General features: G+C 36.3%; 1 protein-coding gene across 11 annotated transcripts in view; it reads left to right on the forward strand.

The window, feature by feature from the left end:
* The window catches only part of APC (APC regulator of WNT signaling pathway), a 107,524-nt gene that overhangs the window by 58,209 nt on the left and 31,510 nt on the right, over positions 1-17,805 (forward strand). For 10 of the 11 annotated variants that reach the window (XM_081090184.1, XM_081090181.1, XM_081090185.1 and 7 more), the window contains 2 exons: positions 595-708; positions 12,555-12,638. In XM_081090184.1, the coding sequence (XP_080946310.1) occupies positions 595-708; positions 12,555-12,638 (198 nt within the window). The remainder of the gene's footprint in view (positions 1-594; positions 709-12,554; positions 12,639-17,805) is intronic. The other variant, XM_081090188.1, reaches the window with a different exon arrangement.

Raw genomic sequence — 17,805 nt, forward strand, 5'->3', positions numbered from 1 at the left:
ACAGGAAAAGGGTTAACTGACAATACAATCTGGAATGCTTGGGCTTGTGTTGACTTTTTCCTCATGATTTATGATTATATTACATAAAGCTTTTTCTTATCCCATTTTGTTCATTTTACACATGGAGTTTTCTGTTTAGTCTGCATGTATATGGTAATCCTTACCTTAAATTGAGGTACAAACTTAAGGATAATGAACCTGTTTTTTTATTTTTCTATGTTGTCCACATTAATATACTAGCTTTTAATAATTAAAAGTAGTACTTCTTCAATGAAGAAGAATCAGAAGGAGACTAAAGTTAGGCTTACTGGACCAATTATTTGTATGTTAAATGTAATAGTACAATTTAATCAAAGACATTTGTGGCTATGGGGCAGTAAAAATGTTTCAATTCTGCATTTCACATTAGGGACTCAGACTGAGCCTAGGACCTATAATTTACATTTTAGGGCTCCTTGGAGTAAAATACAATTTTCTCATGCACCATAACTTATACATATTTCCTTATTAATTTTCTGTTGGTATTTAGGTATTTTTTTTTCTTAAACACACAAGCATGAGATATTAACACTTTAATTTTATTTATGGCTTCAGTTTTCCTTACAAACTGATATGACCAGGAGGCAATTGGAATATGAAGCAAGGCAAATCAGAGTTGCAATGGAAGAACAACTAGGAACATGCCAAGATATGGAAAAACGAGCACAGGTAACTGATTTAATAAATTAAACCTAGCACAAGCTAAACATTACTCTATCTTTGACACTATTTCAAAATAAGAATAATATACCATGGCCACTAGACAACATAACCAGTGTTCACATAATTCTGCCTCCACTATATTTCATTTTCCTGATACTTTTCTGCTTTGCCTTAGAATTGTAAGCAAGAAAAGAGTTAGATGCTGGTCATCTGGTAGCTGATAGCCACCTCCAGTTGTCCTTTGAAATTTTTACTTACTGTAATCTGAGTGTGTATAATGACATTCCAAATACTGCTCTTTAAGTTATACACTAAAAAAAGAAAAAGGATATCCTCATTCGAGGAAGTAGGAAGGAAACATATAAAGAGGACATTGGGAAATATGAAATGAGTTGGATAGAGAACACTTCCCTATTTCAACCTTCAACTTATGTCAGGAAAGAATATTAACTGACTTTGTTATTTGTTAAGCATTTCCATATATTGAATTTGATATTACTAATGTTTTTAAGTCCTGAAGAGGCTTTGCTGGTTGCCTTATCTGTTTCAAAGCAAGCATGGAAAATTAAAAATATGTGTGTGTGTGTGTGTGTGTGTGTATTCATATTCTAAGAAGATAAATTCATAACTTCTATCTATAGAAGTTGATTGTTTTGTATTTGTATATATATATATACACACACATACACACACACACACACACACACATACACGTATGAACAAATTGGGAGGAAAGAATTATTTTAAAGATTTTCTTTAGCAAGTAAAAGGGAGAACTACATTCATATGTGTGATATAACTGCATTTTTATATTCTGAAAAGTTTATTTCATATTTTCAAAATCACTAGCAGGACACTTTAATTCCCCAAAGCCTTAGCTTCATAAACATAATGTATATGCTATTTGTGCTGGAGTATGGTGGTAGACTAAGGTGATACTTAAACACCAAATCATATATCTTTCAAGTCCAAGCCTGTTAGTTTCGCAATGAGACTAGATGCTCAATTAATACATACATATGTTATAATAGGTATATATAATAAATTCTCTTAAAATTTCCCCAAACCCTATCCCATTCAGATTAATATCTTAAATGTCAAAAGTAAAACTTTTAAACCTTTCAGTAGGAAATAAAAGGATTTTTAAAATAAAATATGAAACACTAGTTATAAAAGATTGATACGTTTTACTGTATTAAAATTAAGAATTTACCTTCACGAGGAACCTTAAAGAAAGTTATAAATTGAGAGAAGATATTTATCACCATATAAGTGACAAAGAATTAAAATAAAGATATATAAAGAATTTCCAAAAACTATATTCTATTTTAAATTTAGTATTTGTGATATTTGGGGTTTTCAAGGAATTACTTTAAAAATGTCAGGCAGATTTGTTTACAGAAAAAAAATGAGAAATATTAATTTGGTTTATATGAATTTATCTTCTTAGAATATGAATATATGAATACTATCTATAGAAGTTGATTGTTTTGTATTTGTTTAGTGTTTGTTTTTAGAGGAACAAAAAGACATAGATTTGAAAATTCTTGTGTAACATAAGTAGGTGTATTCAGGCAGTTTAATCTATATCCTAGAAGAGAGATTAACTGGTTATTTTTTTGGCCAGATATGTGCTGATACGGTCATTTTAATTTTATTTTGGAATACAATGTTCTTTATTTTGGTAGTTAATATTCTAAGGAAGTTTCAGTCCACATTTTTAGAAGTACAAACATTCATTTATCCTGGAAATAGCAAAGTTAGGGTTAAAGAAATGTTGTACAGAGTGTAAAGGCAAATAATGGAAATATTTGTAGCATATATGTGTAAGGAATTAATATTCCTGATGTACAAGGAGCACCTACAAATCAATTAAAAATAAGCCAACCAAATAGTAAAATAATCAGAAGATATGAGTAGTCCTATCATGAATAAGTACAAGTGGTTAGTAAACAATTGTGATGCTTAAGCATCATTAGTCATCAGGGAAATATGATGTAAAATAGGTTGTTTTTATGTTGGTGGTTGTGGTGGAGATGATGGTGGTGGTTTTGTTTGTTTTATGGCCTATCAGAGTGGCAAAAACTTTAAAGTTTGGTGGCATGCAATACTGGTGATAGTGTGAAAGTAGAAGCAATGTCTACCCCGTTTTTTGTAAGAATAAATTGATATATTTATGGAGGACAATGTGGCACTACCTGTAAAAATTTAAATGCATATGCCTTTTGACCTGGTAATTCTGTAGGACTTCTAGGAATATGTCCTACAGAAACATTTACTTAAGGCAATAAGAATATAGGTATAGATTTTATGATTGTCATTGCTGCACTATTTGTGAGACCATTAACAAAGAGAGACTTTAGTATTCATGTTGTATACCTAAAACCAATATACTGTTATATTTCAATTATAACTCAGTTTTTAAAAAATAGAGAAGTCTGGATAAGAAGATATTAATATCCTAAAAGTATTTATATTTTTTAAATTAGTATATAAATATAATACAATTCTAGTTATAATCTAAATGCAATTCTAATTATCTAAATACTTTCTTTGGAACTTGGAAAAATGATTCTAAGGTTTATAATATAAGAGTTTCCAAAAATATTTAAGAAAGAAATCATAATAAATGGGGATTTATATTCATTAAACATTACTGTAAAGTTGTCTTAATAATTACATTGTGATAGCACAAGAATCTACATATGCAAGTGGATCAGAATGGGAAGTAGAAGGAGAGGCAAGATTACATGGAATCTAATCTAATAAAAAAGAAACATGCAAATTGACCGCACCTCCACTATGCCCCAAGCCATGCCCACCAGCCAATCAGAGCAACTATATGCAAATTAACCCAACCAAGATGGCAGCCAGCAGCCATGGAGCTGGAGCAAGCAAGAGGCTTGGTTGCCCCAGCGATGGAGGAAGCCAAGCTTCCCGCCTCCCCTGGCCAGCTGTGGCCTCCGCTCAAGGCAACAAAGTTTCAATTATCAATTATAGAAGATAAATAAATCCCAGATACCTGCTTCCAGCCAGCCTCCACTGGGAGCTTGGTTGGCTGGGGGCCATGGTCAGCCTGCAAACAGCCATCAGCCCCTCACCCAGGCTGGCCAGGCACCCCAGTGGGACCCCCATCCTGATCCGGGACACTCTTCAGGACAAACCAGCCGGCCCCCACCCATGCACCAGGCCTCTATCCTATAAAATAAAAGGGTAATATGCAAATTGACCCTAATAGCAGAACGACTGGGAATGACTGGTCACTGTGACTCACACTGACCAGACGCTCAATTCAGGAGCTGCCTCCAGTGGTCAGTGCGCTCCCATAGAGGGAGCTCTGCTCAGCCAGAAGCCAGGCTGCCAGCTGCCAGTACAGTGGTGGTGATGGGAGCCTCTCCCGCCTCCTCAGCAACGCTAAGGATGTCCAACTACAGCTTAGGCCTGCTCCCCACTGGCAAGTGGACATCCCCCGAGGGCTCCCGGGCTGCCAGAGGGATGGATGTCTGACTGCCAGCTTAGGCCCAACCCCCAGGGAGTGAGCCTAAACCAGCAGGTGGTCATCCCCCAAGGGGTCCCACTCTGCGAGAGGACACAGGCTGGACTGAGGGACCCCTTGAGTGCACAAATTTTTGTGCACCAGGCCTCTAGTCTACACTAATAAAAGAGAAACATGCAAATTGGTGTCACTTTGCTACTCCCACCAACCAATCAGGATGAGTATGCAAATTAACCCAACAAAGATGGCGGTTAATTTGCATATGCAGGTGAGGAGCGAAGACTGAAGACAACTGAAGACTGAAGAATCTTGGCTTCTCCGCTGCAGCTGCAGCAGAGAAGCCTAGCCTCGCTGATGTGGCCTGAGCGGAGAAGCCAAGCCTCGCTGCTGCGGCCCGAGAGGAAAGGCCAAGCCTTGCTGCTGCAGCCGGACCAAAGGCCTGGGTCCCGAGTGCTGGACGAAAACCGGTGCCAGTAACCATGAGAAGGAAGGCCTATTGCTCGAATCTTCATGCAACAGGCCTCTAGTCCAATATAATAAAAGGCCAGAGACCACAATGGCATCATGACCATAACGACCATTAGACCAGAACCACCAACGGCCCCTCACCACTGGCCCTGCCCTAAAGCAAGCAGTTAGGAGTGATCAGACAGGTAAGAAGGCAGAATGGTTAGTGGTGACCAGGCAAGCAGACCACGGTTAGGGGCGATCAGGTAGGCAGGCCAGTGGTTAGGGGTCATCAGGTAGACAGACGGCCCCTTGCTAGGCTGGCCCCACCCCCAAGCAAGCGATTAGGGCAGGGGTGGGCAAACTTTTTGACTCGAGGGCCACAATGGGTTCTTAAACTGGACCAGAGGGCCGGAACAAAAGCATGGATGGAGTGTTTGTGTGAACTAATATAAATTCAAAGTAAACATCATTACATAAAAGGGCACGGTCTTTTTTTTTTTTTTAGTTTTATTCATTTCAAACGGGCCGGATCCAGCCCGCGGGCCGTAGTTTGCCCACGGCTGGGTTAGGGGCAGGCAGGCAGAGTGGTTAGGGGTGATCAGGTAGGCAGACCAGCGGTTAGGGGTCATCAGGTAGGCAGGCAAGTGGTTAGGGGTGATCAGGTAGGCAGACGGCCCCTCACTGGGCTGGCCTCAGCCCCAAGAAGCGGTTAGGAGCAATCAGGCAGGCAGGCAGAGTGGTTAGGGGTTATTAGGTAGGCTGGCCAGTGGCTAGGGGTGATCTGGCTGGCCAACCTAACTCTGCGGGATCGGGCCTAACCAGCAGTCTGACATCCACCAAGGGGTCCCAGATTGGAGAGGGTGCAGGCCAGGCTGAGGGACACCCTCCCCCCCCCCCCAATCTGTGCACGATTTCGTGCACTAGGCCTCTAGTTTGTATAATAAAAATTACATTATAAATTTGGGTTGAAATGGTAATAGTATAATTAGCAACCTATTTGGAAGAAGAAAAATTCAGTTAGATCCTTATTTCATATCCAAGAAAAATTACAAGTGGATTTAATATCTAAATGTGAAAAATAAATCTAAAATTAATAGAAGAAAATATAAGGCAAAAGAGGCTTTCTTAAGAATGGAAACTCAAAAGCAATAAAAGAGGGTAATGAATTTATTTTATAAAATTTTAAAACATTCATCCCGCAGAAGATACATTAAGGGAATATTTGTAGCACATAACAGAGAAAATAGTTAATATCCCTATAATTATAAGAATTCCTACAAATGAATAAAAAAAAGACAACTCTTTTTTAATGAATAGAGGATATAATCTGTCAGTTTATTGAAAAGAAAATACAAATGACTAGTAAAAAACATACAAATGACAGGTAAACATTTTTGGGAAACTCAAAACAAAATTTACTCTTGTTCATGCCTATGTGAGGTTGTTAGTTTCCATATATCTCTGTTAACAGTTTATTTATTTATTTACTACTTTATTTGTTCAATACATATTTAGACACCTATTACTGGGGTCCCTACTTTCTTATAGGCATGTAAGCAAAGGTTGGAAAAATGTACATCAAGTTAATAGTGCTTGCTTCTGAAAAATGAGGATTTGTAGGGTGAAGGTTACTTATACTTTTGTATTGTCATAATCTTTTATAATTATATGAATGATATAGTTTGATACATTTCTTGGTTGATGGAAATTTTTTTATAATTTTTCACAGTTAAAACAACTAGGATAAACATACTTATTCATATGTTGTAAATATGTGCAAGTTTTTGTGGTCAAGAATCAACAATCTTTTTCATAATGGGCCAGATAGTAAAGATTTTAGATATTATGGCCCATATATCTCTATCACAAGTACTCAACTCTGCCTTTGTAGCAGGAAAGCATTCATAGATGATAGTATGGAAGCAAATGGACATGGCTATGTGACAATAAAACTTAATTCAAAAAAATGGATGGCTAGCAGGCCCTAATTTGCTGACTTCTGCTCTAGGGTATATACCTAAAAGTATAATTGCCATTAGGTATGAGTGTTATGAACTTATGTTTAACAAATTGCACTCAAATGACTTTATCAATTAGTATGTGAGAGTTCATTTTTCTTTTGCATGTCTTCTTTACTACTTGAGTGTGACTTTATAATGAGCAACCATTGGGAAATGAAATTTTATCTTGTCATTTATTTTATACTTTCTTAAATACTATTGAAGTTGAATATATTTTCATATATTTATTAGAATTTTGGATTTCCTTTTTCTTTGTTCATATCTTCACCATTTTCTATTATATTAAACTAGAGGCCTGGTGCACGAAATTCGTGCACTCAATGGGGCAGTCCCTCAGCCCAGCCTGCACACTCTTGCAGTCTGGGAGCCCTTGGGGGATGTCCAACTGAGGGCTTAGGCCCGCTCCCCTGGGGAGCGGGCCTAAGCCATCAGTGGGATATCCTTAGTACTGTCGTGGAGGTGGGAGAGGCTCCTGCCACCGCCGTTGTGCTCGCCAGTTGTGAGCCTGGCTTCTGGCTGAGCAGTGCTCTCCCTGTGGGAGCGCATTAACCACCAGGGGGCAGCTTCTGCTTTGAGTGTCTGCCCCCTGGAGGTCAGTGCAGGTCATAGCAACTGGTCATTCCACCGTTCGGTCAATTTGTATATTAGCCTTTTATTATATAGGATGTCTTATTCTTAAATATTTGATATAGATAATATACATCATAACCCTTCCCTGCCAAGCCCATTACCTATCTTAGCTTTATGATAAAAATTAAGTTTTACTATAAAGCTAAATTAATTATATTGCCATATTTGTGTTTTGTATGCCTATTTAAACATTTTCTCCTATCCTGAAGTCTTAAAGGTTTCCTCCTCTTATTTCTAATAATTTTAATATTTTATTTTTACAATTGGGTCTTTAATTAATGTCAAATTTTGCTATTATGTATGATTTGGAGGTAGGAATCTAATTTTATACATATACACACATTTTAAAATGTATATATATGTAATTATTTAATTTAAAACATTTAATTAAGACAAACCAATATACCATTAATTTGCTTTACATTAGTAATATTTACTACTTAATTTTAATATATATTAGTCTTATTATTATTATATACTAATATAATATATACTAATTATATATTCACATATACATGCACACAGATACATATAGATACATGCATATTTATGTTGTTGACTAAATTTCTCATCACTTATTGGGTATTCCACCATTTCCCCATTGATAAATAATGCCATCTCTGGCATATGCTAAGTTGATTTGTTTCTTGATATTTCTGGACTCTAGTCCATTAGTCTGTTTTACTTTCTCTAAAACTGCATTGATACCACATTTGTTTTACATTGCTGTAGTTTATAAACCTTGGTACCTGGGAGGGTGAGTTTTTCTTATTTTGGTTTGTAAAAATGTGGTTATGCTGTCTTATTAATCTTCCATTTGAAATTTTGTATCACATCTAATTCAAAGAAAAACCTTTTGGGCTTTTGATTAGAATTATATTGAATTTATAAATTAATTTGAGGGGAATTTATCTTTACAATATTGAGCCTTCTTCTTGGAAAGCATGGATTCCAGCCAGACCTCCTGTCTTCTAATCTTAGGCCTGTTTACTTACCAGCACTGTGATCTCTGCCTCAGTTTTCTCATTGGTAAAATACAGATAATGATAAACTGTAAAATGTAAGGATTAAGTGATTTAATACATGTCAAAGCACTTAGGATCTTACACATAATAAGCACTCAGTAAATACTAGATATTGGTCTTAATTTTACATCTCTCTACTCATTTATGTCTTAAATTATGTCCTTCAATAGAGTTTTGTATGCCCTGACCGGTTTGGCTCAGTGGATAGAGCGTCGGCCTGCAGACTGAGAGGTCGCGGGTTCAAGTGCAGTCAAGGGCATGTACATTCGTTGCAGTCACATCCCCAGTAGGGAGTGTGCAGGAGGCAGCTGATTGATGTTTCTCTCTCATCGATGTTTCTAACTCTCTATCCCTCTCCCTTCCTCTCTGTAAAAATATCAATAAAATATATTTTTTAAAAAATAGAGTTTTGTAATGTTCTTCATGAAGTTATTATATACATTTGCTAAAGATTTATTCCTAGATATTTTATGGTTTCTGTTACTATTGTGAATGAGATTTTTAAAATTACATTACAAATTGCTTTTAAATAATAAGTATCCAGTAATTTTCCTGAACTTTTATTATATTATCTTATTAGATTAAGATTTAAAAAAAATTTTTCTATACAAATTTTCATAGTATTTACAAATAATGACAATTTTGTTTCTCTTTTTTAGTACCTTTTTTTTTCTCTTTTTTCTAGTACCATTTTTTTTTCCTTTTTGTATGATATAAGAACTCTAATACGCCGAAACCGGTTTGGCTCAGTGGATAGAGCGTCGGTCTGCGGACTGAAAGGTCCCAGGTTCGATTCCGGTCAAGGGCATATACCTGGGTTGCGGGCACATCCCCGGTGGGGGATGTGCAGGAGGCGGCTGATCGATGTTTCTCTCTCATCGATGTTTCTGACTCTCTATCTCTCTCCCTTCCTCTCTGTAAAAAATCAATAAAAATATATTTAAAAAAAAAAAAAAAGAACTCTAATACATCTTTGAATAAGAAGCCGTGATACTGGTCTTTGTCTAGTCTTGCATTAAAGGGGATTCTATAATTTTACCGTTAAGTATTTTGTTTACTAGTACACAAGGTTTCTGATAGATACTCTTTTATCAGCTTAATTTAGTTTCCTAAATTGTTGAGGTTATCCCGAATCTGTATTGAACTGTATTACTATTGTAATTTTTTAAAATCTATTTTTCAGAGTCATACCAACTTCATGCCCCTGAACAATTAAGCATTTTTTATTAAACAATTTCATAAATATTCAAGATTGTCATATAGAAAAAGAAAAATAATACTGGCTGTTTTTATGTTGAGGAACAGAAACACAAAGGTTGTCATGTCAGAAATCATCTACCTCAGTGGACAATATTTGACTTAAGGACTTAGTGACATACTGGCAATAGAGAAATGTAGCATTATAAAGAGAAATGTTAGATATAATTTCCATTTTCACCCTCTAAATATTAAATTTTTTAATTTAGGACTTTATTGATAGAGGAGAGCTAATTATATAGAGAAAGGGGAAACCAATAAAATATTACAAAGCCAGTAATTGTGTGTAGTTTGGTTGTTTCTGTAAAACCAGAAAATATTTAGAAGTGATAACTCATCTTTGCAATATTTTTAGAAAGCTACCAAAAGTACAGGCATTTCTCCTTCATGTTTTCATTATGTAAATTAGACTTGATAAGATTTGTTTATTAGAGAATATTATTTACCTTAAGTTCACTATTTTTAGAATCATGATAGAACCAGAATAATAGTTGTAGTGTTACAAAGGAAAGGAGATAAGTAAAATTTTTGTTGTTGTTGAGCACTTTTTTGAGCTTTTCTGTGATTATCATAACATTGGATAATAGCAGCAATGAGCATTTTTACTATGGTAATAAGAAAAGGAGGATATGGCTATTTAAGCAAAACTAGATGTGATCAAGGGTAAGTTTTGTTGATAAGTTTTATAACTATACTAGAGGCCTGGTGCACAAAATTTGTGCACCGGGGAGGGGGGGTGTCCCTCAGCCCAGTCTGCTCCCTCTCGCATTCCGGGAGCCCTTCGGGGATGTTCGACTGACAGCTTAGTACTGCCACAGAGGTGGGAGAGGCTCCCACCACTGCTGCTGCCTCACAAGCCATGAGCCTGGCTTCTGGCTGAGTGGCACTCTCCCTGTGGGAGCGCACTGACCACCAGGGGCAGCTCCTACATTGAGCATCTGCTCCCTGGTGGTCAGTGCACATCATAGCAAGCAGTTGAGCAGCCTCAGCATATCATTAGCATATTACACTTTGGTTGAACAGACGACTGGACACTTAGCATATTAGGCTTTTATTATATAGGATATGCTTAAAGTTATTGAAGTACTTTTATTATTTATCTATTGGGTTATACATGCTCAGAAATCTTTTATTGATGGGGCTTATAATAAAAAATTTTTTTGAAAATAACTCCATCTAGCCCTGACCGGTTTGGCCAAGTGGATAGAACGTCGGCCTGTGGACTCAAGGGTCCCAGGTTCGATTCTAGTCAAGGGCATGTACCTTGGTTGCAGGCACATCCCCAGTTGGGGGTGTGCAGGAGGCAGCTGATCGATGCTTCTCTCGCATCGATGTTTCTAACTCTCTTTCCCTCTCCCTTCATCTCTGTAAAAAATCAATAAAATATATTTAAAAAAAGAAGGAAAGAAAGAAAGAAAATAACTCCATCTAGCTTCTAACATTTTTTCTCCCATCAAAACAGTTACTCTTATTAATACAGTTTTTCATACCTCAATATTAGGATGTCAACTATAGAGTTATTTCAGAAGATGACAACATTGGCAGTACTTGTTTTTAAAACCTATATATTTGGTCTATCATAAAGCTAATTAAAAACAATTTCAGTTTGCAGGGGTTTTTTATATGTAAATGATTTGGTTCTTCCCACTTCCACTAGTATTTATAATAATTAAAGCAAAACCTAGCTTTTTCCAAAAGAATTTTTTTTATTATTTCAATTCTGCATTATTTGATCTGTAGTTACTGCTTTGTGTTCACTTGATGATCTTAGGATAGTGGGTAAATAAAAGCTTGACCATCATTGTGATCTCAGGGCTGGGAATAAAAATAATGTGTAGCCACAATAGATATTTGGGAAAGCTAAATCTGAAAGTACTGACTTGTAATAGGAATGACTATGGGGAAGGTTAATCATACTGTTTAAATACTGATGTTTATTAAAACAAATCAGATGCTCTTTCCCTTTACAGGCATACCATGTTTTATATAAATTTATTACATTATATTGATATCTGGATTAATAGCCTATATAATAAAAGGCTAATATGCAAATCAACCAAACGGCAGAATGACTGGTCAGTGTGCTCCCACAGGGGGAGCGCCGCTCAGCCAAGAGCTGGGCTCATGGCTGGCGAGTGCAATAGCAGTGGCAAGAGCCTTTCCCATCTCTGCGGCAGCGCTAAGGACCCCTCAGGGGCTCGGGCCTAAACCAGCAGTCAGACATCCCCCAAGGGGTCCTGGACTGCGAGAGGGCACAGGCCAGGCTGAAAGACTCTACCCCCCTCCCCCTCCCCCCAAGTGCACGAATGTTATGCACCAGGCCTCTAGTAATAATATAAAAGATTAAATTCAGGTATAATTTCCTTTGTTGAAATATTTTTTGAAAATAGCTTTTAAACACCAAATTTTCGCATTATATGCATTATACAGTTTGACGTATATTTGTACCATTTTGCTAAACAGAGCTATAAATCTGTTGTATAAAGTCAGATGTATTGCCCTATCAGGTTGGCTCAGTGGATAGAGCAGTGGCCTGCAGACAGAAGGGTCCTGGGTTCAATTCCGGTCAAGGGCATGTACCTAGGTTGCCGGCTCAATCCCTGGCCCTGGTCAGGGTGCGTGTGGGAGGCAACCAGTCAATGTGTATCTCTCTCACATCAATGTTTCTTTGCCTGCCACTCCCTGCCCCCATCTTCCACTATCTCTTTAAAAAAAAAAATCAATGGAAAAATATCCTCAGGTGAGGATTAACAAAAATAATAATAATAATAATAATAAAAAATAAAGTTAGACGTAACAAAAAATTGAACTGAACCTAAATGTCATTACTGTGTGAATATAAATATCTAACTTCTAACTTAAGAATTGTCTGTCATAATCCTGGGATATTAAGTGGTAGCCTTAGTAGTATGATTATTTACACTCATGTCTTTAATAAAACTAGATCTAATTTGATCACTTATTTTATTTTAGCGAAGAGTAACCAGAATTCAACAAATAGAAAAGGACATACTTCGTATACGACAGCTTTTACAGTCCCAAGCAACAGAAGCAGAGGTTAGTAAATTGTCTGTATTGTTTGCAGATTTAAATATAGGTAGTTATTATAAGAAAAGAAAACATATAATTACTGTGGCATAATTGAAATATAGTTGTTCTAGAAAATTGATATACTTTTTAAGTTTTTTCATTAAATTAAATGATCAAAGTCTTGATTAATTTGATTTCCTTATAACTTTTAGACAATTAAAAATTTATAGAGCCCTACGGTTAGGGCAGAGTCCTTCACAAGACTGCCCCCCATTTCAGATGTCAAGGCACCCAGCTGGTTATAAATTTGGGACTTCCTACAACCCCCTTAAGCTTGATAATTCATTAAAATGGCTCCAAACTCATTGAAAGTTCTATGCTTACAATTAGTTTTATTATAAAGGACACAATCAGGAACAGCCAAATGAAGAGCTGCATAGGGCAAGATCTGGAGAAGTGAGGGATGGCGGATGCAGAGCTTTCATGCTCTCTCCTCATAAATCAGGACACATAACTCTCCCAGCACATTAGTGTATTCATCAACCAGGAAGCTCCACTGAGCTGTGGTGTCCAGAATTTTAATTAAGGTTTCATTGTATAGGCAATCTTGACTAAATAAGTGGCCACATGATTGAACTTAGTTTCCAGCCCCTTCCCCTCCATGGAGGTCAGTCTGACCCAGAGTTTCAATGCTCTAGTAATGTGGTTGTTCTTTCTGATGACCAGTATCCATCCTGAAGCTTCCTAGGTGCCCTCCTTGAGTCACTCTATTTGCATAAATCAAGAATTTCCAAGTGTTTTTTAAGTTCTGTGCCAGAAACGAAGGGACAAAGACAAAATATATTTTACATTGCACCACACCAGTCTATAAATTTACCTCTAGTCAAACTGCCTATTAAATTTAAAAGTAGAATATATTTTTTAGATAGGCAAAGTTTTAAAATATGTATTTTTATGTACCATTTTCTGGAAGCTCTTAGAAGATATAGTTAAGTTAAATGAAGATGTAAGGCAAGAAAAATTAAGATTTTGTATCCAAGACATAGGGAATACAATATAAGAGAAAGAAATGAATGACTCCTGAGAATGAAAATTAAGGGAAACAACTGATAGAGAAAGTAACTAGTCCGTATTAGAACAGTTGAAAAGATTTCAGGAGAGATTAATCTAAGAAGATGCAATCAGTAGACTACTTAATGTTTTTAAATTTATTGAAAGGAAAGGAAATTGACACAGTAGGAAAGAAACTGATGATGCCATAAATACATAACATCAAATACACAAAACAAAACTAACGTGAACAGCAAGAAGTTGTAAAGGAAAACAACCATAGTATACTACCTGTTGGCCATGATTAGAATTTAATAGTCAAAATAATGTAAATAGTGAAAAATTGATCTAACTATAAAGCAGTATTGGAAGGATGGAGGAACAGGATAAGTGTGGTGTTGAGGGTGGAATAGTGGGAAATCAGTAAGTGGTGCATTCAACTGAAAATTGCAGAACTAGCAAAACAAGCAGGTTACTTAGAGGTAAGTGTGCCCCCATCTCAAAAAAAAAAAAAAAAAAAAAAACCCTGAAAGAGATGAAACGTTTGCCTTTAGAAAATAGGAAATAGGACAGGGCAGGCAAATGTGAGAAACCTCTGTTTATTCTCATCTTTAGAAATAATGATTATTTAAACTATTTAAATTTGTAACTATGATAAAAAGAAAACATTTTTAAAAGAGCCAAAGCCATAATTTAAAAGATATTTATACTCATCTTCCTCTACTCCTTACAACTCATTAATAAGGAAACAGCCAATAGACAAAAGATTTGACTAGACATTGCACCAGAAACACACACACACACACACACACACACACACGAAAATAAGTTCAGCATCATTGGTCATTAGGAAAATACAAATCAAAACTACAATGAGATGCCACTTTACATCTATTAGGATGCCTGTAATCATAAAGATAGTAATAAGCATTGTCAAGGATGTGAATAAATACTGTGTTGGTGAGACTGTAAAATGGTATAGCGACTTGGAAAACAGTTTAACTGTTCCTCAAAATATTAAACATAGAGGTACCATGTGACCCAGTAATTTCACTCCTAAGAGAGATGAAAACATATATCTATACAGAGACTTTAATTTGAATGTTTATGGCAGTATTATTCATACTAGCCCAAAAGTAGAAACAATGCAAATGTATATATGCTGCCTGGTGAATGAATACAAATGATACACAAACGTGGTATATCCTTATAATGGAATACTGTTTGCAATAAAAAGAGGCAAATGGATGGTACATTCTATATAGCTAAGTATAAGAAGCCAGACACATAAGTCCACTTACTCCATTTGTAAGAAATGTCCAGAAAAGGCGAATTTGTACAGAAAAGTGTTGCCTGCAGTTGTGGGCAGTAATGAGGATTAACTGTAGATGAACACAAAGGATCTTAAAATGTGTGAATTTTGTGACATGTAAATACCTCAACAACAAAAATTTTTTTACTCCTAAACTAGAAACTTTTGGTAAGTTATCCAGCAGCAATGGAAATAAGGAAATGAGTTAGGATTATTCTTTCATAGGAATCAGAAGTAGCCTCTTTGCCTTCAGAGTTAGCACTAGTTTGGGACAGTGATCAGAGAGTGCAGGCAGGCCTGTCACCTAAGATCAATGAAAGAACAAAGGAAGTAAATAAGAAAGGAGGAAGAAAAATAAAGGTAGTAAGTGTTAAATATTAGATTGGCCTCTGGAGTCAGACTGGGGTGTGATCCCAGCTCTGGTTCTATTATTTACCAGGTATGTGACCTAAGGCCAGATATTTATCTTCCCTGTGTATCAGTTTCTTCATTTGTAAAATGAGGGTAATAACTGTACCTACCTTATAAGTTGGTATGGGAATTAAATAAATTAATAGATAACAAGTGATAAATGCATAGTAAACATTAGATTTTTTTAAAAGTTTACTATATTCATCATCATCATCCTGCATGCCTGTGTTTCTTTGGATCCCCTACTCTCCCTCTATTGAAAATAACTATTTCAACCCTTATCTCCCTCCCTGTAATAATTCCACCTCCTTCTTCACAGAGAAAACAGCAGCTTTCATAGGCACTATCTCTCTTTCTCTCAGGAAGCATTCTGCCTTCCTTCTTTCTTCCTGCACTTTGGATTCTCAGCATCTGCCTTCTCGGGAACTTTTAACTCTTATCTCTTTTCTCACAAATATTTATCTTTTTCCTCTTCTATGGCACTTTTCCAATGGCATTTAAACAGGCTCAAATCTTATGTTTAAAAATATAAAATGAAACTTCCTCAATCCCACTGCTCCCTGCAACTGTCTTTCTTCATCTGTCCCCTCTACTCCCTCCTGTCCTTTCCCAATCTCCATTCCAAAGGTATTTCTAGACTCCAAGTCTACATTTCCTCCCCACCATTCACTCTTAATGCAAGCCAATCTAATTTCTACTCCCATATTTCACTAACATGGACCATCAGTGGCTTTTATATTGTGAAGTAAATTGGCATTTTCAATCTTCATCTTGACACTTTTCACATTATTGAATACTTCCTGATGTTTGAAATATTCTTCTCTTGGCATCTATGACAATACTTTTTTTGTTTCCATCTCCTTGGCCTTTAAAGCTCATGTGCCTTTATGTGGAATTAATTGTAGGCATTCCTTAAGGCTTATTTCCCTTTTCTGTGTATTGTTTCTCCCTAAGACCATCTCTTTTGTGCTTAGGGCTTCAGTTACCATCTATAAAATATTGGCTCTCAAATTCATTTTTCTAGCCCTGAGCTCCAGACTCCTAAATATATGTGCCAACTTGGCATCTCCACTTAGGTGATGCAAATCTAAAACATAATAAATTATCTCTTCCTAAGTTCTTCTTACCACCCCACCTCCTTCAGAAAACCCTTATCCTCCTTAAGTTATTACCTATCTCTGTGATTGACATCATCATTATTCAGTTGTGTGAGCTAAGGAACATAGGAGTAATTCTTGACACCAGAGCTCTTCCTCCACTCACCATATCCAATCTACCACCAAGTCCTTCAGATTTACCTCTGTCTCCACTTCTTTTATCTCCATCACTGCTTCACTAGTGCAAAGTGCCATCATCTCCCATTTACAGTAATATATTAACCTCCAGACTGAGCTCCTCTGTTGCCTATTTACTTACACCATTTAAAAATTGACTTTAAAAATAAATTTAGCCCTGACCGGTTTGGCTCAGTGGATAGAGCGTCAGCCTGCGGACTGAAGGGTTCCGGGTTCGATTCCAGTCAAGGGCATGTACCTTTGGTTGTGAACACATCCCCAGTAGGGGCTGTACAGGAGGCAGCTGATTGATGTTTCTCTTTCATCGATGTTTCTAACTCTCTATCCCTCTCCCTCTCCCTTCCTCTCTGTAAAAAATCAATAAAATATATTTAAAAATAAAATAAGTAAATTTACATGCAACTTTTCTCATTAAAATGCTAGTATTAGTTATTTGGGGCAAGAGTGCTGAGAATCACACTAAAATTTAACAAAATCAGTAAGATTATTTTATTATCTTTATGTTCTATTCTCTATACCATGATTTTCCTGACATGCTAGAACAAGCCATGCTTCCTTCCACCTCAGCTTCTTTGCATATGATCTTCTATTTACCTAAAAACTTTATCCTCTACCCTATCATTTTTCTAAAAATTCCTATTTATTCTTCAGATCTCAGTTCAAACATTTCCTAAGAGAGCTCTTCCCCAAACTCCTAGACCATGTGACTCTGTTATATATTCTTATAATACTTTGTACCCTTCTTTCAGAGCACATGTCAAAATCTTAACTTTATTGTTATTTCTCTCATTACTTGGTAGTATCCCTCACTGGACTATAAGTTCCAAGAGTGCATAGAACAATGACTGCTTTTACTAGCACTGTATTCCTTATCACATAATGCAGGTAACTAACATAGCAGATGCTCAGCAATTGCTTATACATCAACATCTGCAATGGTGTTACTGTCAAATCTGTGGTTTTTATAGGTTTTGATTCCTTTTGTTTCTAGATTGACTTTGTATGTCTCTACTTTTGTTGAATTTTTTCAGCTGGTACTATTTTTTCTATTTCTGAATTATTGGGGCTATCTTACTTTTAGCCTACATGTAAATAAATATACTAGTTTATTGATGGAATTAATTTT

Source organism: Myotis nattereri (assembly GCF_964212035.1).
Source record: "Myotis nattereri genome assembly, chromosome: 4".
Lineage (NCBI taxonomy): Eukaryota > Metazoa > Chordata > Mammalia > Chiroptera > Vespertilionidae > Myotis > Myotis nattereri.